Below are 23,580 nucleotides of genomic sequence, written 5' to 3'. Positions count from 1 at the left end.
AGCATAAAATTGATCATAATTATCATGAAATTAAGCATGAATGATTGTAATTTATTCTTAATGTAATTCTTGTTTTAGTTGATTATTTACAAAAGAATCTTTGGCTTGTTTCATCTGTATTTATAAAAGATTTTATATAAAACATCTTTGGAGAAATAATTGATATCATTCAAATAAATGATTGTAATAAATGTAAGAAATAAAAAAAAATGGACAATATCAAAAAAATTGACTTGGGAACTCTGCATTATCAACAAGATAGTTTTACTGTTACAAAACAGAAAAGTAAATAATACATAAATAACAGTCAAACCTTGGGTTTCAAATGCCTCAGTTTACAAACAAAATTTTGAATGCTATATTTGCTCTGGTTTCCTTATGATAACTCGGTTGCCAAGAAGGCTATTCAACAAGACAAGATTAGAGAGAGACAGATGATCAATCTGTATACTTTCTGTGTTAAAGAAAGTTGATGGCCCACCAGACAGGACTACTGATTCAGAAATTAGTGGCATCCAGATCGCTTTGTGTCATTAGATGTCACAACACAAATCATCGACAATGTTGTTATTTAAATTAATTTAAATGTGCATACAGATAAGATACAACTACTGTTTTCAGTATGTGTCTCAATTCAATTAAATCAAATTAATTGATAAAAACAGCATTAATTGACATTTGTGTAATATAAATGACATCCACAACATTTAAAGGTACTTAACTCAAATTAAATAACTAAAATTTATTAATATAATACAAGGGGAGTCCAATATTAAAGGTACAGGCTGAAATTACAGTAACATTTATAATTAAAGAAAATATTTAATACATTTCACAAAAACTACATACTTTTGTTTATTTCTCGACATAATTGCTGTAAACATTGAAACATTTATCCCATCGTGACACTAGTTTGAACATCCCTTCATGATACTGTTGCTGAAGTAATCCAGAACTGTGTCTTTCAATTCCTCCTGATCCATAAAATGTTTCCCTGCCAAAAATTTCTGTAAAGGTCCAAATAAATGAAAATCCAAGGAGGGCTAAATCTGGACTATACTCCAAACCAAACTGTGGTTGGCACAGCAGAATTGGGAGATCCTGCAACATCCTCCAAAATTTTTGTAAAGTGGTGGTTTCGGTTTCAGTTGGTGGTGACAGAACATTTTCCTTTCTATATATATGTTACTGGCCAAACCCAATTTCAGGCCAAACGGGTTTATCCTACGTGTGTCAGGATATACTAGTTTAGCCCAGGACAATCTAGTTTGGCCTAAATATTTTAGGCTTAATTAGTTTGACCTAGGCCAAACTGATTTAGAATTATTATTCAAGTATATTAATGGTTAAAATAAAATTAAAAGGCAATCAATTAGATGAACAATATTTATTCAAACATAGTCTACTTAATTATAAAAAACGATATTGATTAGAAGTGATCAGTATTTAACATGTTCACGGGGTTATGTGAGACACATGTGACTCATATGGACATGTCTAGTTAGGGCAACAGACATAATTGCTTGTTTTTCTGTGGGGCAGCACATATGTTTTGATAACATTATTCTACAAACATCATACTTGATATATCGATATTATTTTATTATGTTCAATAAAATATATTAATTTAATAGTATGAAGCACGGGTGACTCGTGCCGTCCTGTATTAAAATAGACTATGAGTCACCCATGACTCGTAATGCCCAGCAGCTGCCTAAACGTTTATCTACTGACGCCATGAACGTGTTAAGCAGCATATATCATATAGTTCATATTTAAAAATTTTTAAAAAATTCTTGTTTGTGTGTTTTTCAAATAATCTTAAAAATGTTCCATTTCTGCATTCCATTCGAGAATGCTTTAACTTGAGGAAGATCTCCTGTGTAGATCGAAAACATTTGTGTTTGCATTAAAATATCCTGTAATTGTACTTTTAAGGTTCAGAGCTGTGCTGTTTTTATGATATATATCATTATATTGGACAGTAATATATGATTAATTTTACATTACTAGTTAAAAATGACCCAGATAAAGTAACCATTTTGTAAAAATGCTGCACCCTCTATAGTTCATGAAAAACACGAATAGGCAATGAAAGCATGATAGAAAGGAGCGTGAGAGGGGAATCCTCGCGTTAACAGGTTCCAACGTGTTTATTTTATCACTTGCAACGAATAAATCAGTTTGACCTAGGTCAAACTAGTTAAGCTTAAAGTATTTAGGCCAAACTAGATTGTCCTGGGCTAAACTAGTATTTTATGACATGCGTAGGATAAACCCGTTTGGCTAACAGATTAACTTTGAGTTTGATTATGTGTCAGTTAATAAACCAACAAATGCCTAAATAATCGGGCTAATATATGGCTATAATTAAATAATAAATACAAATGAATTTGGTCTAGAGGTAAGCATTAGGCACCATCTCTTATCTCAATTAATAATTATAATTTATTAAAAATTATAATTATTAATTGAGATAAGAGATGGTGCCTAATGCTTACCTCTAGACCAAATTCATTTGTATTTATTATTTAATTATAGCCATATATTAGCCCGATTATTTAGGCATTTGTTGGTTTATTAATATATCATTGGGCTTTGAGATGTAGTATATATGTATATATAAAATGGATACAGATATATTATTATATTGCATTTGTAGGCATTTTTATGCATGAAATACAGTTAATAAAGTAAAAAAAGGAAAAAAGGCTTTGTTTTGAGGATCCTGAATGGATTAATCCATTTTATATTGTTATGGAAAAATTATTTCGGTTTGAGAACAAATTGGCTTTCAAATAACTTTTAGGAACAAATTAAGTTCAAAACCCAAGGTTTGACTGTATCTATTTTATGATAGAATATGATATTGTGTACAGTATTAAGTAAAGAACTATATAGAATTTACTGCTTATTTTTACATATTAAAATATTAATGATTTATTACAAGTCAAATAGTAGTAAAAAAATGTTGCTTTTTATTATTTGTTAATGTCCATAATTTATTTTCTAGATGGAAGTGGAAGAAACTCAGAAAGGAGATGGATTAAAACAATATTATATAAATAAAATTGAAGAATTGCAGGTAAGCAGGTATTTTTAATGTGTGTTTATATATTTTAAATACTTTGATGTACTTAGCTCATGCTATATTGAAATCCCTACTGGTGTTCTTTGATATCCATTTTTAAATGATTAGGACATGCAACCTATATAAACAAGTTGTAATTAAAGTAGATCTTTCAAGATCAGTGTTTGCTAATTGGTATGCTGCAAAAATATTAAATATTTATTAAAATTTTAAAGTCTTTTTTTACAATTTACTTAACTTTCATCTTTTTACTGACAGCTGACTGAAGGGAGAAAGAGGCATTTACTAAAATGTCAATTGCTGCAAAATTTGTGGCATCAGCATACACCCTCATAAAAGTTGTTTGCATCTGTGTGTGCAGACTTTGGAACTTCTATAAATGTTACACCTTACCAGTTTAAAGATTGATACTAGCTCTTTATGCATTGATTCAAATAGTCTCTGTATTTTTATAGTATATTTGTAAAATTGTGAGTTTTTGTCTTTTTAAGTTTAAGTTCTGTATTATCCTGTTTTAAAATCAACTGTAATTTAGTTTAAATTTTCCTTGTTAACTATTTGTCACTGAATAAAGAAATCATGCAAACAAAATAGGCACAATTATCACATTAGGAATAAGACTTTTTTTGGTCATTTTTGTTAAATAACTTTTTAAACTATACATTTGGTTTCATTATATTTGATACAGTTATTTTGTAATAGACAAAAACATATATGAAAGTGCATTACGATTGTGTCGATTATAAGCATTTTTATTTTAAAAATTATTATTTGTTGCATGAATCTTATTAAATTCAAAGTGTATTGCTAATCTGAAAAGATTGGGAAACACTGCTCTAGATGATATCATATACAATAACATACACACCTGCAATTTTGTCTTTGTCTTTAGGAAGCATGCTATGTAATAGATTGTAAAAAAAAGTGAATTTACATGCTTGCTTCTTAATGATACGTTTTCAAAGTGGTTTTGTAGATTATCATTCTAAAGTGTTTGCTCTTTTTGCTTTTGGTTATTGCGATGATTTTTCTATCAATCTAATTTTGGTAGGACGACGATTGTGGTTTCTAGAGGATCTTCATTCAGGATTTTTTTATGAGTATACACAGTATTAAATTATCTAGAAAGTTTATGCCAATTTTAAAAAATTTAAAGGTTTGTTTTGTGTGTTGTTTAATGGAACAAAATGATGTGTATTTATATTCATCGTTTTGTTTTATTATCATCTATCTTTCATGTAGCTTGAAGATGCCATTCTTATAAAATTTCTTAGGTTTATTAGCAAAAGTGCTCAAGGTTGTTTTTATATTATCTAAAAAAAAGAAGTTCTTTCAATTAGGAGAGTTTGCAAAGACTGGAATGAGAGTGATATTCTATTTTCATGTTCAGTGATCAGTAGATCTCTAGTGAACATGGAAATTGAAATAGAAAATCTGTTGAGCTACAACAATTCTTGTCAAGTGAACAGAGACATAAAGCTTGACATTGTGCTAATGTGGTCACTGCCGTACATTTTTTTCTAGATCACTGCCTTTAAGTAGTTTTATTCAATCAGTACTTAACTGAATTTATTATTTGATTTTTGGAAGGAGCTCACAATGAAGGATTCATTGCCAGAGCCTGACTTTCTTCAGATGATGACTAGACTTGGAAGTAATTAACAGTGGCTTATTTTACTCATACCAATGCCTTTTTAGTTTGATGTAAACAATTCATTTTATGCCACCTTTTGCTATTAGCTTCTAAAATGTGTTTTTGTGCATTTGTAAAGCCAGTTGCAAATGAAGATGCAATCTATAAAGTTTATTTTGGTCAAATTATGTAGGATTTGTATGTTATAACTAAAGCTAGGACAACTAGGCATTAAAAATCATAAATGGTTATAAAAATCATATCAGTTTTAACATCACTCATTAGTCATATAACTTATGTGATTTATAACCATTTGATTTTTAGTGCATAGTTGTCCTAATTCTAGTCATAAAACCAAGCTTTACTAAATTTACATGAATGTGGTTTTGAATATTTTGAGTATCTTTGCTAATTCATGTGTCATGTATTGAGGATTATTCTGTATTAGTTTCCTGATTTGGTTGTCATTTAGTTTCCTGATTAGTGATAGAGGGTCTATTAAAGCATTCTTGGATTTAAGATTAAAATTTCCAGTTCTAGACTTAGAAAACTATTTGTTAATAACTGTTTTAGTGTGAATAATTCCATAAACAGCAAATATTTATTTTGTTGCTTATGTTGCATTTTTGTCTTTCTAGTGAAAAAAGCATCAGATGTCAAATATCTTATGAAAAAGAAATAAAATAATCTTAAATAAATTAAACACAAATGACTTTTTTCTAAAGAAGACTTGAAATATTGCTTTTCATAACAAATGTTTAAATCATGTTTTCAATAACTTTTAAATGTTTATCAGTTTTGATTCAGTGACCAAGTAAATAAAATCATTGAACACTGGTTGGTTGTGGTTTTGTGTCTCACTAACAAGCTGGCCACATAGTTTTCTAGATTTTCTTTATACGTCTAACACCTAAATAGGGGCCAATTTTCTAAAGAAAATTCTCCTCAGTGGCATCTCCTCCTGGCAGATTACCCAAGTATTGTGTTGCTTTAGAGTATCAATCCAATCCAGTCCAATTTATGTTTTGATACCATCTAGTTAAACTTTCTGAATAATCCAATAATAAGTTTATGGTTACTCTTCAATTTCTAATCAATTGCTAAGATTTTAATGATCCTTGATTCCTTTAAGATGTTTTTATGCTTGTGTAGTAGATTCAAACCTTCTGATAAGATCTCTGAATGTTGAGAATTTATAAAAGATTGGATATGTTGATCTGCAATGACAATAGATGGAATATAAGTTCCTTGTATGTGCCAGTAATGACAGCCCTGTCTGTTACTGAGATATTAAGAAAATGTACTACTAGGCCTGCATATAAACTCTTCTCTATATTATAAAAATGCATTTATATTAGATTTGGATTTCCAGATTGTAAGGACATCATCTATATATCTAGTGTAGAAATATATTTCTAGATATAACATATATAATAAAATTTTCTTTTAATTAGTTTACAGAGAAGGTTTGCTTTAGAGTTATCTTTAAATATTCCTCTGTTTTGGATATGTCTTTTAAATTGAAAAAGGATGAGTAACATCATGTATGCTAATTCTAGGACTGAATTTTGATGAGTTTTGGCAACTGGAATCATTCAAAAGGTAGATCCCTTAAGAAGCAGAAACAGAGTACTAGTTTAACTGAGAAATATATATTTTCAAAGTCCATGATCATTTGCTGTTTGCTAAAAGGAATTCTTGTAGTCACTGTACAATGTTATGAGTTGTGAATCATGTAAGTATAGTCATCCAAGCTTGCAGAGAACAATTTCTGTAAACACTTTTCTAATAAAAATATATTTGATCCATATTTTCAAGCACCAGACAAGCTTGTATTAACTCTTAATTTGATTTGGATTTGTCAATATATCAAATCTAGGTCTAGAGAGAATAAAATTAAATCTTATTCTTTATTTAAGTCAGAATTGAGTTTATTGTAAACCAAAAAATATTTACAGTATCTAGTTATATTTTTACAATGATCTCACTATTGGAATTTAATTATCAAATTTTTTATTTTTAATCAAAAAATATAAAATGATCAAAAATTTACCTAATTTAATAGATGATTTCTTCCTTATCAGAAAAAATAAGAATTATTAATAGCAAACCAAAATTTCGAGTCTTTCTTTTAATTATATTGTGAACACAATAAAATTTGAGTAATAGGGCCCAAAAATTCGGTCTTTATTATAAGTTCATGTTATGCTTTACTGAATTTTTATTTTAATGTAGAAGATAAGATTATTACATATTCATACTGTACAATTTTTTTGAATGCTGAAAATAACAACTTTTGAAATAATTAACTTTCAAAGAGAGGAAATTGGAAATAAAATTTTATTTGTATTATAAGCAGTTTCATGTTGTATTAAGCTGCATTATATTTGGTTTACAAGTTAATAGTTTCAATTAGAGATGTAACGAATAGTATATTCGGCCAGGAGCGTGGCCGAGTGGCCAAATATTCGGCCAAACTATTCAGCTTGATTAACGCACGTATGAAAATTGGTGCACAAACCACATTATGGCAAGGATCGTGCACCCTGCTCTCTATTGGCCTGCTGTCACTACGATTTTTTCTTCCAGTAGGTCTAAATTATTTAAATTAATTAATCAAATTATTATAATTAAAGTTAATATGAGATGGAGCCTAACATCTACCTCTAGTTCCAAATTGGTTTATAATTTATGTAATAGCCGTAAATAGGCCGATATGATTCAGCAGTTGTTGGTATTTAGATGTAAGTTATTTTATTTGCAATCAATCTTTTTAACTTTTTAATTAAGCACTAAAATTTTGTTTTTACTACATATTTGTAGACTAAATAGTACCCTAAGGATATACTTTAGTGGGGACATATGGTCTAGTTTCTCCCCAGTGTGGAACAGTTCAAATATATTATTGGGGGGTTTCTATTTGTGAAGTTTTGTGATATTTTGTTGCTATTGTTTTTGTCAATATTTTTAAAATTAACATGATTTCAAATGTTATCTTTTGTATATAATGAGAAATGCTCATTCTTTGCTTTATAAATAAAATAAATTATATATTAGTTACTCATCTAGAAATAGGTAAATTCTTTCATTAAATACGATAAGTTTCAATAAAATGTTTCGTAAATCATTTTAAAATATCATAAAAAATATAAAAATATACGCGAATACGAATATAACATAATTAACTAAACAATAACATTAATGCCCGATACATTCTAACCTACACGCCATCAATGCCATAAGACAGGGGTGGCCAACTTTTGTGTACATAAGATCTACTTTTTATCTTAAAAATGTGTCGCGATCGACTTGTTGTCATAGGCATAGTCTAAGTGGGGAGACGTGTGAAATACATACTATGTTTACACGCTGTGTTTCAGTACGACATACGTGCACTGCTTATGAATAGAGTCATAACTGCATGCATACTGTTGCGTTCGGTTACAAAATATGTAATACATTAAGTCAAGACATCGCGAGCGATCGACCGGTCGATCGCAATCGACTTGTTGGCCACCCCTGCCATAAGATATCAGGCTATAATATTACTTAATTACAAAATAATTTAATACTAGAGTTAGATGCTATTTCTTATTAACTTTAATAATTATAGTTTAATGTTCAGCATTAATAAAAGTTACCAAAATGATTAATTTACTGTGTTTTTAAGTATTCAGTATTCGGCCAAATAGTGATTAAATATTTGGTATTTGCCGAATAGTGATTTAAGTATTCGGCTGAATAGCGAAAAATAGGCTGAATACTGGGTAGTAATCGAATATTCGTCACATCACTAGTTTCAATAGAATAATATTGGAAAGTTTAATTTTATATTATATTTACAATATTTTTTTTTATACTGTGTTCATTTATTGGCATGATTATTTTTATTTTAATATACTGATGTCTGAATTTTTGGAACAGTTATGAGAAATTTAGCTGAAACACTAAAACAATTTGGATTTTATGTAAACTTCTACATGGAAACAAATTATGTGTAATATTGTAATATTAGAAATAAAATTATAGATACAAATATTATTTCTTAAATTGCTTATTTAATTAACTTTAGTGAGAACTTTGAGAGTTAAAATTTTTTGATCAGTTTTTTAATATTTAGGGAACCTTAGATGTCTCAGTTTGATTATTTAGACTAAGCAACCTTAGATTATTTAATAGTTTTCATACATTGCCAAGTCTACAAATGTATAAAGGAGACATGGACTGTTCTAAATCAAACTTTTTATATAAGTATTGGGCTTGATACTGAGACTCAATCATTCAATAAATACTGAAAATTATTGATCATCATCAAGAAGGATCAAAAAGTGTTAATTATATAATGATTTGAAGATACATTTGAAATTTACAATCACTAGGTTAATAGATAGTGTCGGCTATAAATTTACAATGCAAAGAAGTACTGACAGTGCAATTGCTTGCTAATATTAAGAATTACATGGGATATTGGTGATTACTTAGTGCTGTGCTGATAATTGATCTATCAAACTGAAACCAATAAATTTTCTATACTATTGATATCGATAGTTTAGATTTTAGAATGTCAATATACTGAAACTGAAAAAATTCCAAATATTGGTATTTGTTATTATTGACAAATATCTATTTATTGTCAACATCAAACAACTCTACTACTTTCAACATAACAAGTCCCCAGCTATTAAGAGTTTGTACTACAGTGGTAAAAACAAACTCCTCAAAATTTTTAACACTGTAATGCAATTTCCTGATTGCTGGGGAATTGTTATGGTGAAATAAGCAAAAACTGTTCATTGTTGATGATAAATACTGCTATTTGATATTTTATTGGTTTCAGTATGTCAATATTCTAAAATTTAAAATGTTGCTATCAATATTTTAAACATGCATCAGTGTCAGTTTTATGTATCAGTTATTGGCATAGTGTTAGACATGATCCACCAGTATATGAGGGGATAAAACCACTGAATACTGATATTTAGTCCTGGGTTCACGCCTGACCAACAGACTGACTTCATGGAGTTTTCTGGGCTTTCTTCACATGTCTACCAACTAACTAGATGCCACTTTCCCATTTTCTATGGGAAAATGGCACTTACTTAGATGTCACATTCTGAGAGGACTTCTAAGGCCTCTCAGAGGAAATCCTAGTCCTCACACTTTCATGTTGCCTCATCCCATGCAATATATAAAGGAGATGTGAATACTGTGGATAACTAATCTGAAATTTATTCCTCATAGCATTAACTTTTGTTCACTGGCATTTGAAACTTATTGTAAATTATTTATGATGTAAATACACTTAAATTAATGAACTTCATAATATGTAGGTCATAGAAAATGTCATGGAGGGCTGCATGTTATCCATGCATGATCTAGATCAGGGATGGGCAACCCACGGCCCTCAGACCACATGTGGCTCACAGTAATATTTTTTGTGGCCCGCATAAAATATGAATTAATATATGTTTCTCAGCTTAAGGAAGTATGCTGCAAAAATTCAAATGTTATTTTCTGCAACTTATGTATGTGAATAGTTTTTCCACAATGAATTTAGTAAAAATTAAAACAAAAAACTGGCTAACAGACACATTGAAACTAATTTAAAGCTAGCAGTGACTAATATTTAACCAAATATTTCCGATTATATTATGTTTACATCAGTTCCAGAAGCTAAATTAAGTATACCTATGCTAATTTATAATTATATACGAATAAATAATAGCGATTTACCGACATTTTTTTCCTCTTTTCACATGTGGCCCACATCACTTCAAAAGTTTTGAAATATGGCCCTTACATAGAAAAAGGTTGCCCATCCCTGATCTAGATGATAATGATTTTAATATTTCTATTTTTGCAAAAAATATCAAAAGCATTTTATTTATAAATTATTAAAATTTTAAATTTAATATAATGACTGTTTTTTTTATTAGCTGTCATTTGAATATTTGAAGGAAAAAATAAAACAAGCATTTATCAAATTTATGGAATGCTTTAATTAATATAATACTTAAATTTTTGACGATTATCATCATTTTGATATTTTCTTTCCATTTTTTATTAATTATTATTTTTATTGTGTCCTTTTACACTGCAATACCATAAAATCAAATGTAATGAAATCTAATCAATAAATTATTTTAAAACATATTTTGACAAAAGCTTTATTTTATATAGTTGGTTGTGACTGAAAAAACCCAAAATTTAAGAAGACTCCAGGCTCAAAGAAATGAACTTAATGCTAAAGGTAAAATGATTTGCTTGTTATTTTTGTAGTAGCCAACTTTTTCAAAGTTAAACATAAATATTTCAATCTATTACATAGGTTTTTAATTTTCTTTACTTAAATTATTATTATTATAATATATACTTTAGTTGAGAGATGCATTTAGTGCATACATTCTCATTTTGTTTATTTCAGCTTTGTTTCAGTTACAAAGATAGTTCATTAGAATGTATTATATAATTAAAGTGGTTTGATATTTGTTATTGAGTACAATTCACCTATACACACCGGGTTGAAATTATTTAATTCTCTTGCAAACCTTGTAACCGGTGCTTCCAAAGTTCGTACGCTAACGTTTTTGGCCCCTCACTAGGTCCTTCTTCAAGCGAAATTTATTCTATTTTTGACCGTTAGATCAAAGAATATCCTCTTTCTGGGTAAAAATTCAAATTGTCCAATTCCGTATCCATGGAAACCACATGCCATCAACATTCCAAACTTTACGTAATACGATCACGCGCTTATCTTCGTGATGTAAACTATCAAAACGCAATCCAATCGTATGTTTATCCATGTCAGTTCCCTGTAATGGTCTCTCTACTCATTTTGCCTCCGTTGGTTCGAATCGCTGTCTTGAATTAGTACCTGCCATGCCAAAGATAACTTCATCTCGTCCTTCGAATTGATTGGTTGGGTGTACTTGAAGGCTTTACATATCTCCATTTGCTCTAGCCATCGAAGGTGGTCCGCGTGTCGTGTGGTGATGAGGAGTTTAGCGCTCGTGAAGTCCGCTGTTATTTCCTGATCTGAGGCGTAAACCGCAAGCACAGTGCTGTTTCTGTTACTTCTAATATCTTGCTGATGTTCTTTCCACCTAATTTCAACAGATCTTTTCGTGGCGCCAATGTACATTAAATCTCTGTTGAATCTATGGTCCTTTAAAGGAATCGCGTACACCCCTGGGAGTTTTTTTCTGTCTGGCCTATCTTTATCATTACGGAGGATTTGAAAAATTGACGGGCATCTCCTGTATGCGATACGTATTCTTTGTTTCTTTGCAATTCTTTTATATAAGGATGCCAACTGGGGGTTGAATGTTACCGGTACCATTCGTTGTGTCGATTGTCCTAAGCTGTCATTAGTGGGTGGCGCCTGACGCGTACTGTCTTGACATTGCTTCTTTAGCCTCTGTATTATTCCATTATACCCGTGTCTCTTTGCCACTTCTCGTAGGTACTTCACTTCCTATTCAAGTGCTTCCCGTGTCGAGCAGTGCGTGTGCACCCTTTTCACCAGAGTGCTGAATGCCGTCATTTTGTATTAGTGTGGGTCACACGAATCCGCTGGTATGTATACTGGGAAATTATCATGGATTTCCGGTCCCTGTACCCGTCCATCGAATTGCTGCCATGTTTTTGCGCGCTTAGGGACTTTTTATTCCAATACGTGAACGACGAGAAGTTACACAATCAGATTTTGGAATTGGCGCACTTAATGTGTTACTGTTCAATTTTCCAATTCGGAGGAATTACTTACAAGCAGAGAAGAGGCGTACCCATGGGCAGTGCGGTCTCAGGCGACATATGTGAGCTTGTAATTCGGCAACTGGAAGAGAGGATAATTCCACCATACAGTAACAACATAAGCTTATATACAAGATACGTAGCTGACATCATGGTACTATGGAGAACAGACATAGACATCAATGTATTCATAGAACAGTTTAACGACAACTGATATGGCCTCATTGTAGAGCTTGAACAACATAGCGAGACAGCGGTACATTTCCTGGACCTGAGCATTGAGCTAAAGGAAAATGGCATAAATACCTCCGTATACCGCAAAACTGATAATTTCCCGGTATACATACCAGTGGATTCGTGTGACCCACACCAATACAAAATGACGGCGTTCAGCACTCTGGTGAAAAGGGCGCACACGCACTGCTCGACACGGGAAGCACTTGAATAGGAAGTGAAGTACCTACGAGAAGTGGCAAAGAGACACGGGTATAATGGAATAATACAGAGGCTAAAGAAGCAATGTCAAGACAGTACGCGTCAGGCGCCACCCACTAATGACAGCTTAGGACAATCGACACAACGAATGGTACCGGTAACATTCAACCCCCAGTTGGCATCCTTATATAAAAGAATTGCAAAGAAACAAAGAATACGTATCGCATACAGGAGATGCCCGTCAATTTTTCAAATCCTCCGTAATGATAAAGATAGGCCAGACAGAAAAAAACTCCCAGGGGTGTACGCGATTCCTTTAAAGGACCATAGATTCAACAGAGATTTAATGTACATTGGCGCTACGAAAAGATCTGTTGAAATTAGGTGGAAAGAACATCAGCAAGATATTAGAAGTAACAGAAACAGCACTGTGCTTGCGGTTTACGCCTCAGATCAGGAAATAACAGCGGACTTCACGAGCGCTAAACTCCTCATCACCACACGACACGCGGACCACCTTCGATGGCTAGAGCAAATGGAGATATGTAAAGCCTTCAAGTACACCCAACCAATCAATTCGAAGGACGAGATGAAGTTATCTTTGGCATGGCAGGCACTAATTCAAGACAGCGATTCGAACCAACGGAGGCAAAATGAGTAGAGAGACCATTACAGGGAACTGACATGGATAAACATACGATTGGATTGCGTTTTGATAGTTTACATCACGAAGATAAGCGCGTGATCGTATTACGTAAAGTTTGGAATGTTGATGGCATGTGGTTTCCATGGATACGGAATTGGACAATTTGAATTTTTACCCAGAAAGAGGATATTCTTTGATCTAACGGTCGAAAATAGAATAAATTTCGCTTGAAGAAGGACCTAGTGAGGGGCCGAAAACGTTAGCGTACGAACTTTGGAAGCACCGGTTACAAGATTTGCAAGAGAATTAAATGATTGTTATTGAGTTTTAATAATTAACATTTTAAAGTTAACTGATTCTTTTTTTATCCTTCCATTAAATTTTATCTGGTTATTACACAGGCTTAAATTTTAAGAATGGTAATAATAGAATCAAAGAAAACATAATAATTGAATGTTGCATGTTTTTGACATTTTAAGAAAATTTAATCATCAGAACATATAGAATAATGCCAGATAAATGTCAAAAATGTTTGAATGTTATTGTAAGATTGATATACACAAATTAATGTTTTTGTGGAAGGAAAATGGCTGGATTAATCTACCAGAGTAGCTAGATTTAAATTTTTATAAAGAGCCAACTAAGGTAAAAAAAGCCAGAAAAAAGCCAAAATTTATCATATATTTTATATACATTATACTTTAATTATACTTGAATGTTATTTTATTATGTTAATGCTTCTTTTTCAAAAAGCATATTTTCATGATTAAGGGAAGAAACTAAATCAGAGGAATACAGTTTCTCAGAAGTAAAATACTCTAACATTTTATGTGAAGGGACAAATTCTTTGCAACATATATTTGAGGACAAAAGTTGTGACCTAATCCTAATAATTGCATCTAGAAGAGAAAGTTGCATTCCATTCCTTGCCTTATTCTTAAAATGAGTTAAAAGTGAAAACACCCTCTCTACTGTAGCATTGCCAATGGGTGTTATTAGGCAATTGAGGGCATAAGTCGCAAGTTCTTTGAATTGGGGATTTTGTAATATTTTTTGCCAAAAAAGCTCACTTTCATTGGGTATTCCACATTTCATAAATTGATCTTCGTCTATCCAATTGACAAAAGGTAATTTCCTGTATTGCTCTTCAATCATATTAAGATTGTCTTGTGCTAAATTCAAAAATGGCAATTCAGAAAACTTTGGTCGTAAAGCTTGGTTTAAAATTATATTTGGGCTTAATTGCGCTAGATCTTGAAATAAATTCATTGCCGATGGAAGCCTTTGTTGAACTTGATTTAAAGCCTCTTCTAACATGTGAAAACATCTTTCTTTGATAGTTAGAAATCGTTGCATGATTTTTTCATCATTATTATTTACTTGCAGGTATTTATCTCATTCATTCAAAAAATTCATTCCAAAATCAACTTTAGAAATACTTTTCTTATAATTACCATCATAAAGTCTACTTTTTAAAGTTTTGTAGTGTAAAATAAACTTTATTGCAACTGCAGGGTCTGCTTTATTAAGGGTCTGTGTTATTTTGTTGAAAAAAGCCATTTAACCTTCCGAAGTTTTGAACTATTGGAGTTGCAAAATGGAAATAGAGATAATTAGTTTGATCCAAGATCATTTCTTTTAATAATATACAACTTAGAATGCCTACTGAAAAAAATAAAATCAGATTTGTTAAAAAATAAAATTATCATGATGTTATTCGAAAAAAGCCAAAAAGCCAAACAAAATTTTTTATGACAATCAGACTGAATAAAAGCCAATCTGGCAACCCTGTAATCTACTCCTGATGCCATTGAATCTAACTCTTAAGTAAATAAACTGTACTTTACCAGCTTTTGACTTTCTGAACATGGAGAACTACATAGTGAATACCATCCAGTAGTTCTCCATGTTCAGAATGTCAAAATGATTTAAAGATATTTCTTTCTCAAGTAGTGTATTTGATTTCATATAGTAGAATTTTGTTTTGCTTATTTAGAAACATCAGGCTAAACTATAATGTATTAGTAAAGCACAAAATGTATTTAAAACATTTTACTTAATGTTTTCCTGAGGTGTGTTGAAAGGAAAAGATGAAGACGTTTTTAACTTATTGTCTTATCTGAAAATTTTTTAAATAACTTTTCTAAGTTTGTACTTACTGTCCTGACCATTTTGCCAAATATTTTATCAAAAAATATATTTCTTAATTATGCCATTGCTGGAGGGAAGATTTGAATGTTTTACATATTGAGACTAATGAGAAACCTCTAAAGAAAGGTCTACTTTGCCACGAGACAGTTATTTCCTGATGTGTATTGAAAGGACAAGATGAAAACACTTTTAACGTATTATTTCATTTTAAAATTTTTTAATAAAAATTAGTTTAGTGTTTTTCTGTTAATTGCAAAATGGTTGAATAAGCTTCTAGGACAATGGTTCTCAATCTTTTTGAGGCCATAGAACACTATTTATATGCTTTATTATGTGGAACATTAACATCAATATATTCAAAATATATTTTTTCTATTATTATATTAATAAGTGAGTAGTAAAGGAAATGAAAACACTATTTGGTATAAATAAATTTGGCTGAAAGTAAGCTTTTTAAATTTTTGTTGATGATATGGTGACAGAGACTCAGGAGATTGTTGATCAAATCACTCATTATATCTTATTATCTATACATTAATATTTGTAAAATAATAAAATTAGGGATTACGGAATTTTCAAATAAATTAGAAAATGGATTGTTTCTAAATTTTTTGTTGCACCTTATTTATGAAGTACAATCAAAAAGAAGCCAGATTTGGTTTATAAAGATTTTAACATTTAACTAATTTAAATCTGACTGCCATTTCTTTCATAGTATTCCTCTCTAGTACTGAATTTATACAGTAATCCCACCACTTCTGCCAAGCATCAAACACTTTTTGGAGTTTTTTCAAAAAATTTGAAGCACCTGTTGCAATTGGACTGGATCTCTAACTGTATCAAAATTCTACCCTCTTGAGCTTCAGTTTCATTCTGGGAAGCAAAAAGAAGTTGCAAGTGGCTAAATTTGGCCAATAAGGATGGCGAGGGAAGACTGCCATGTTATTTTACAAAATTTCTTGCCTTTTGAAGACTGTGTGCAGAAGTGTTGTCTAGATGAAACCAGGTTTAGTTGTGCTACAGTTCATATAATAGAATTTCATTCTACTATATGAACTGTAGCAATTGCACTGGAATTGCTACAGTTATGGAATGCTTTAATTAATATAATACTTAAATTTTTGACGATTATCATCATATTTTGATAATCGTCAAAAATCTTTATAAACCAAATCTGGGTTCTGGTCTTTCACGGCTAATATTCATACACAGTCACCTCAAAATATCATAGTAAAATCTTAAGTTCACTGTCTGACTGGTAGGAACATTTCCAGTACACAATCTTATGATAAAAAAAATGATGCTGTTGTGGGAAAAAATGCTCTATGTTGCACTCTTGACTTGCCTTGTGTTCTTGGATATTGAAGATTGTGGTTTCATCCTTCTTAGTTGCCATCTGTCACCTATGAATGCTTCATTTCATAGATTTCTATGGCAGATTTTTTTAATTTAATGTAAAATTTAACTTTTGCTGCTTGCTCAATTTTTAAGTTCTTTCTTGAATCATAGCATAACACTAACACAATATTACAAATTTGCCTGTAACAAGTATTTTGGAAACTCACCACCACTTGGCAGACTGACATTCAAATGTCTAAAGCAGTGATCCTTGGTGGCAAAAAAGATATACTATAATACACTTCTTGTGTAGGTTAAAATGTACAAGTGAGCTGTATAATGGCCTCTTTATTTCTAGACTTATACTGTCATCAGACACAAGACTAGCCTCAATATATTTATTTTATTTTTGATAGTATGCATTTCAGACTTAGTCTTTCTTCAGCTATTTTTTTTACAAATTTATGTCTGATGGTGTGGTAAGTAGTGTGGTGGAGTTGGTAAACATAGTCGGACTCTAACTCCAGCAAATTTGAAATGTGCAACTCCAACTCTGACCTACCACACTAGGATTCCTTTTATAAGGAATCCTAGTGTGACAGGTATATGACTAGGTATCCAAATAATTTTATCTAAAATTTCTCTATAAAAAGTTGTACTAAAATTGATGGTTAGAATCAAAAAATGGATATAATGAATTTACCTCAGAAAAACTTTCGAGTTCATAAAGAAACATGCATCTTAATTAGACAAACAAATTCCACTTTTATTAGTTATCAAAAATTGATTTAAATTTAATCATTTGAAAGAAAAAATTTAAATACAATAAATGAAAAATACAACAATTTCATTAATGAATGACATAATAAATTGGTTTGCAAAATAGTTTCTCTTGCTCTGACTACTATGAAAATAGTTAATTTCCAATTGACAGTTGACTAAACTCAAGTGTATTGTAGAACTTTAAAATATAAATTTTGGAAAAAATATACCAGTCATCTTGAACCAATGCGTACAATCCTGCCCCAAGATTATTAAACCAGTGAATAATAAGTCTGTTCATTTAAACAGTTTCTGTTTAAAGGAACAGTATGTTATACTTTTTTGCATTATGTAACTCTTAAATTTTAGTATCCTTCTCTGTATTTTGTACTCATATATAAAATGACTTGATATACACTTCTAATACAGTCGAGTCCACATAAGTCAACACCCCAAGGGGAAATGTGTCGAGTTATCCGATGTGATGACTAAAGCGAAGTTGGAAAAAACCACAAAACTACAATTAGGAAAATACAGTAGTGCATTATACAGTAGTATAGACTTACAATACATTGTGTCCTCCATTTACAATTACTCTGTAGATGAAAAACTGAAAAATTCGTTTAGTGTTGTTTGTTTTGAGCACTTAACTGTCTCGACTTTCTTTTTCAACGATCACGAACGCCTTGAAAACATCGTCTTCTCAATTGTCAATTGTTGGCAAGTAATGTCTAAGGATTCTTAATGATCATGTGATATTAATGAAATGACGAGATCAAATGGTTTTCAGTTATATTCTCTAGTTCCCTCTTAAATAATTGACTAAAAGCTTCTAAAAACTCAATGTGTTATATTCAGGACAAGTTCAAATTTTAATTTGTTAATAGTTTATAAAGTTTAACTATTGATATCAACTTTATCAATTATTAATTAATTAACTTTAGTTAATTAATATTTTTCAATGTATTTTCCTCATCATGTGCTATTTTGGTGCATAGTTAAAGTGTTTCTCTTTCTTTTATAATAACTTTGTATAGTATTTGTAAAAAATAATATTTTTGATGATATATAATATATCATAATATGGTGTTTCTTTATTTTAATAAGCATATTATAATTTAAAACAAGCAGTAGGAATAGAAGATAAAAAATTCAAAAGAAACTTTATTAGATACTGTAATATACTTAATTATTTGGTTTGAATGACCAGATTCCTCTACTATCTAAAAAATAAGTTATATTGTAAAAATCTAGAACTATGTCTACACATTGAACAATTCTGTCTACAAACTGTCTACATATCAAGAGTTTCTAAATGAACAAAAAATTGTTATCACACTATGATAATATAGCTACACTTCTGATGGGTGCATACAGTACCTACAGAAAGAAAACTGAACTGTAGCAGTAGCTTACTAAGTAAAGGTCTTGCAAATCGATACCATTTTTTGTTTGTTAGAAACTTTTTATCAACATTTGAACTCTTAAAAAAGTACTAGGTTTCTATAAATGATAAATTTTATTGTTACCCAAGTTATAATAATTAGAGCAAAAGTGCTTGTAACTTAAAACAAACTTTTTCATTTGTTCTCTAGTAAGTAGTTTTCCTTATTAATTAAATATTTTTATTCTATTTCATTCTGTCGCAAAATTTTCTATTTACCAATCAATAGTATAGTTCTATCTGTAGATTTATAAGTAACTTTTCTAGTTATAAATCTAAATTACCAACTTGAATAAGTAACTAGTATTCAAGTAACTTTTTTGGTATATGTGTTTGGTATAAATATAAATGATATTGTAAATTAATAAGATTACTTATGTTTAAAAAAAAAAACTTAAAACATATTTTAATATTAAATTACTTTTGAAATATTCAAAATTTTTTTTTAGTTCGAATGTTGCGTGAAGAACTTCAGCTTTTGCAAGAACAAGGATCTTATGTGGGAGAAGTAGTTAAACCAATGGATAAGAAAAAGGTTTTGGTGAAGGTAAATTCATATATTTAAAATTATTTTTTTAATACAAATAATAATATCTATAGTACATGTATATTTTTATTTTATAATGCATTGATTAAAAAATAAAGTACAGTAGAGCATTGATTATCTGACTCAATTGGAGACTGGGGTTGGTCGGATAACTGAAAAAACAGATAACCAAAAAGTATGAAAAAAAACATTATTAATATAGTATATTAGTATATCACTATTAACTTACTTCGCGTTGAATTTTCATCGAGGTTAAGCCTAAGAAAAATTTTTTTGAAATAATAATCATCGCTATTGTATCGTTAAAAATTATTTCTTTATTTTTCACAAAATAAATACAAAAATAAAGAAAAAATAGAAAATTAAGCCTGGTTTAAATACGGGCCTCCCTTTCATGGTCGAGCCAGTGTTGCCAGCTAAAACACACAAAATTTAACAAGAATAATAATAAAGTAGCCAAGACTGGCATTTAATGTTATGGAAAAATGGCATTTACAATGTTATGGCATTCCATGCTTCATATAATCACAAAATGTATGATTTGCTCATTAGTCTCTTTGGTGTTTGAAACAAAATGAAAAAGAATATTTAAAAAATTTTCTGTTTTATTTTGTACCAAACATTGAAGATGATAGTGTGAATTATCAGAGGATTTGTGATTTATATGTTTTGCAATCTTTGTAAATTGTGATTATTTCTAAAACTATTAACATTTACACTTTGATGTCATAATGACGTAATTGGTGTTAGAAACTGTTTTATCTAGAGAACTGTTATGCATGTTGGGTAGTGCATACTGTTGTGAACAATTCTTTTCATGCATTAAAAACATCAAAACTTCTGGAATATTGTAGTGCCACATCACTAGCGGGCATTTGAATTTGCTGACTAGAACGTGGTCGGTTAACTATGTGGTGGTTGATTGGGGGTCGGATAATTGATGCTCTACTGTATTAGTAATTCACAGCAATAGGCAACATGGGGGATTTAAAGGCAATAAACTATCTTAAACTTCATAAAAAGTGTTGATATTCTGAAAATAATTATAACTTACAAAGTTTGCAAATATACAATTACACGTTACTATATATTGATGTATAAAGTGTGCAATGCCTTAATGTTGTAAATGCCAAAAAACAAACTTTTCAGGGGTAAAAAAACTTTTTTAGTGAATGAATTCTTTCAAATCTTGAAGGAACTCATTTAAATTTTATAATAAAATGATAAAAAAAATTTTCTGAAACAACAAAATGATGTAAACATAAGCTGTAACATTTTAAATGCCAAAAGTCGTGACTTGCACTTTGGTGCTTAAATCTTTATGGCTTGCTCATAAATTCAGCTTTAAAAGATGGCCTTTTACAGTGTCACTATAGCCATAATATTTTTTGACAGCAGAAAACATTGCATTTAGAATTGATTTTTTTTCAATAAAATGAATTTAGAGAAAAATGGCATTTACAATGTTATGGCATTCCATGCTTCATATAATCACAAAATGTATGATTTGCTCATTAGTGTCTTAGGTGTTTGAAACAAAATGGAAAAGAATATTTAAAAAATTTTCTGTTTTATTTTGTTCCAAACATTGAAGATGATAGTGTGAATTATCAGAGGATTTGTGATTTATATGTTTTGCAATCTTTGTAAATTGTGATTATTTCTAAAACTATTAACATTTTAAGGTAGTTCATTGCTTCTATCAGTATTATCAATACATTAAAAAATTTTATTGGATACTGTAACATGCTTAATTTTTTAGTTTGAATGATCAGATTCCACTGTTATCTCAAAAAAAATAAAAGTTGTAATCCGTATACCTATCAGTTCTACTAAATAGACCCTCTAGTACTCTCAGAGTTGAAAAGGACCTAAAACAGGGATGTCCAACTTGTGGGCTGCACTGCAGCCCACTTAATATTTTTATGCAGCCTACTGCACCCCCTAAATTTGTTTAGGGGGTGCAGTGGGCCTAAATTTGTTTAGGTATATTTTTATTTATTTTGGTAAAGTATGCCTCAAGCATCACACTGACTTAAAACAGCTAGCTGCTAGCTACCAATGTAAAAGCAAACACAAATGATAAAAGAGTTTACATGTTAGAATAAATTTTTATTGGCTATTTGTTTTCATATAAAAAGTATATTGACAGTCAACTCTCTTAAACATGTGGTGCACACTAAGCAAGCCCAGAGAATTTGCCCCTGGTAAAGTACCTTTGTGTCCCACTGAATATACCTAAATTTCTAATTTGGCCCATTAAGAAAAAAGGTTGGACAACCCTGGCCTATAACATCAAAAAAAAAAAATCCACAAAACAAATGAAATACAGTTTAACTCGTTTACGTCATCCATGGAACCGGCAGTTTTTTGACGTTATAACCGAGTGTCATTATCTACGGGGCCATAATTACAGTCCGATAAAACGTACCAAGTGTGTTTAAGAATCTATTATAAACTCCATTCTAATTTTACATCGTAAGTTTTACCGTAAAATTATTTCTTAAAAAACCCACTTGTAACGACATAAAACCTTGTTTTAACGTCATATTTGAAGTACTCCCAAATTTTATTTAACAAAAAAGTACTGTGTGTTCAGTCCTAGGGTCAGAGTTCACTTTCCTAGACTGTGGGTAGTGCTCTTTCCACCTGAATGGGAACAATAAAAATTTGACGTTATATTGGGGGTATCGTTATATCCGATGACGTTATAATCGGGTTAAACTGTATATTTATTTCTTTTCACTGTAAAATTTATGTATCTAAATGCACACTGATTTTCAATGTGCAGTTAGATGTATGATTTGCATTGATGTATTGATTTGCAATTTCTATGGCAGCTGCTACATATCCATTATCAATTTAGTGATATTTTCATTTTAAATTGGGTGTTGATTAAAATTTAAAATTATTTTTATAGAATCTGATCATTTGTACAAACATTTATATTTTTTTTCGTATTAATATTCCTGGTTATTTTGATTTATATAGACAATTATAAAATATTAATTTATAACTAGTTTTCAAAATAAATGGTTTTTAATTAAAACTTTAAATAATTTCTTAATTGTATGTTATTTGATGGTGAAAATTGATTTTTTGTTCAATATTTGTTTGTAGGTTCATCCTGAAGGAAAGTTTGTGGTTGATATTGACAAAAATATAGATATAGCTGATGTTACTCCAAACAGTAGAGTGGCATTGCGAAATGATAGTTACACTTTACATAAAATTCTTCCTAACAAGGCATGTTTTATAATAATGATTAATGAATAAATTCTTTTACATTTTATACAATATGTAATTTTTTTTAATCAGGTGGATCCTTTGGTAAGTTTAATGATGGTAGAAAAAGTTCCTGATTCAACATATGAAATGGTAGGTGGATTAGATAAACAGATAAAGGAAATTAAAGAAGTTATTGAGTTACCAGTTAAACATCCAGAATTGTTTGAAGCTCTTGGGATTGCTCAACCAAAGGTAATATTCCTGTATAAAGATATAATTTATTTATATTACAGTGAAATTAGCAGACTTAATGCAAAATGTTTAAACAACTTCATAATTCTCAATAGGGTGTTTTGCTGTATGGTCCACCAGGAACAGGAAAAACTCTTCTTGCTAGAGCAGTTGCTCATCATACAGATTGTACATTTATTCGTGTATCAGGTTCTGAACTTGTACAAAAGTTTATTGGAGAGGGATCAAGAATGGTTAGAGAATTGTTTGTTATGGCAAGGTGAGATGAAATTTAATTAAAAATTATTATTGAATATATTTC

At 30.3% G+C, this 23,580-nt stretch overlaps 1 protein-coding gene across 1 annotated transcript in view; it reads left to right on the top strand.

Annotated features, from left to right (window-relative positions):
* LOC136985195 (26S proteasome regulatory subunit 8) overlaps window positions 1–23,580 on the top strand; it is a 36,630-nt gene that overhangs the window by 6,279 nt on the left and 6,771 nt on the right. Inside the window, exons 2-7 of the mRNA XM_067282418.1 lie at window positions 3,014–3,085; window positions 10,905–10,974; window positions 19,702–19,799; window positions 22,920–23,045; window positions 23,118–23,279; window positions 23,375–23,538. Coding sequence (XP_067138519.1) covers window positions 3,014–3,085; window positions 10,905–10,974; window positions 19,702–19,799; window positions 22,920–23,045; window positions 23,118–23,279; window positions 23,375–23,538 — 692 coding nt within the window. The remainder of the gene's footprint in view (window positions 1–3,013; window positions 3,086–10,904; window positions 10,975–19,701; window positions 19,800–22,919; window positions 23,046–23,117; window positions 23,280–23,374; window positions 23,539–23,580) is intronic.

This window comes from Centruroides vittatus, unplaced genomic scaffold, assembly GCF_030686945.1.
Source record: "Centruroides vittatus isolate TY-2023 unplaced genomic scaffold, ASM3068694v2 contig_955, whole genome shotgun sequence".
NCBI classification, from domain to species: domain Eukaryota; kingdom Metazoa; phylum Arthropoda; class Arachnida; order Scorpiones; family Buthidae; genus Centruroides; species Centruroides vittatus.
This window is presented reverse-complemented; position numbering and strand designations above follow the sequence as displayed.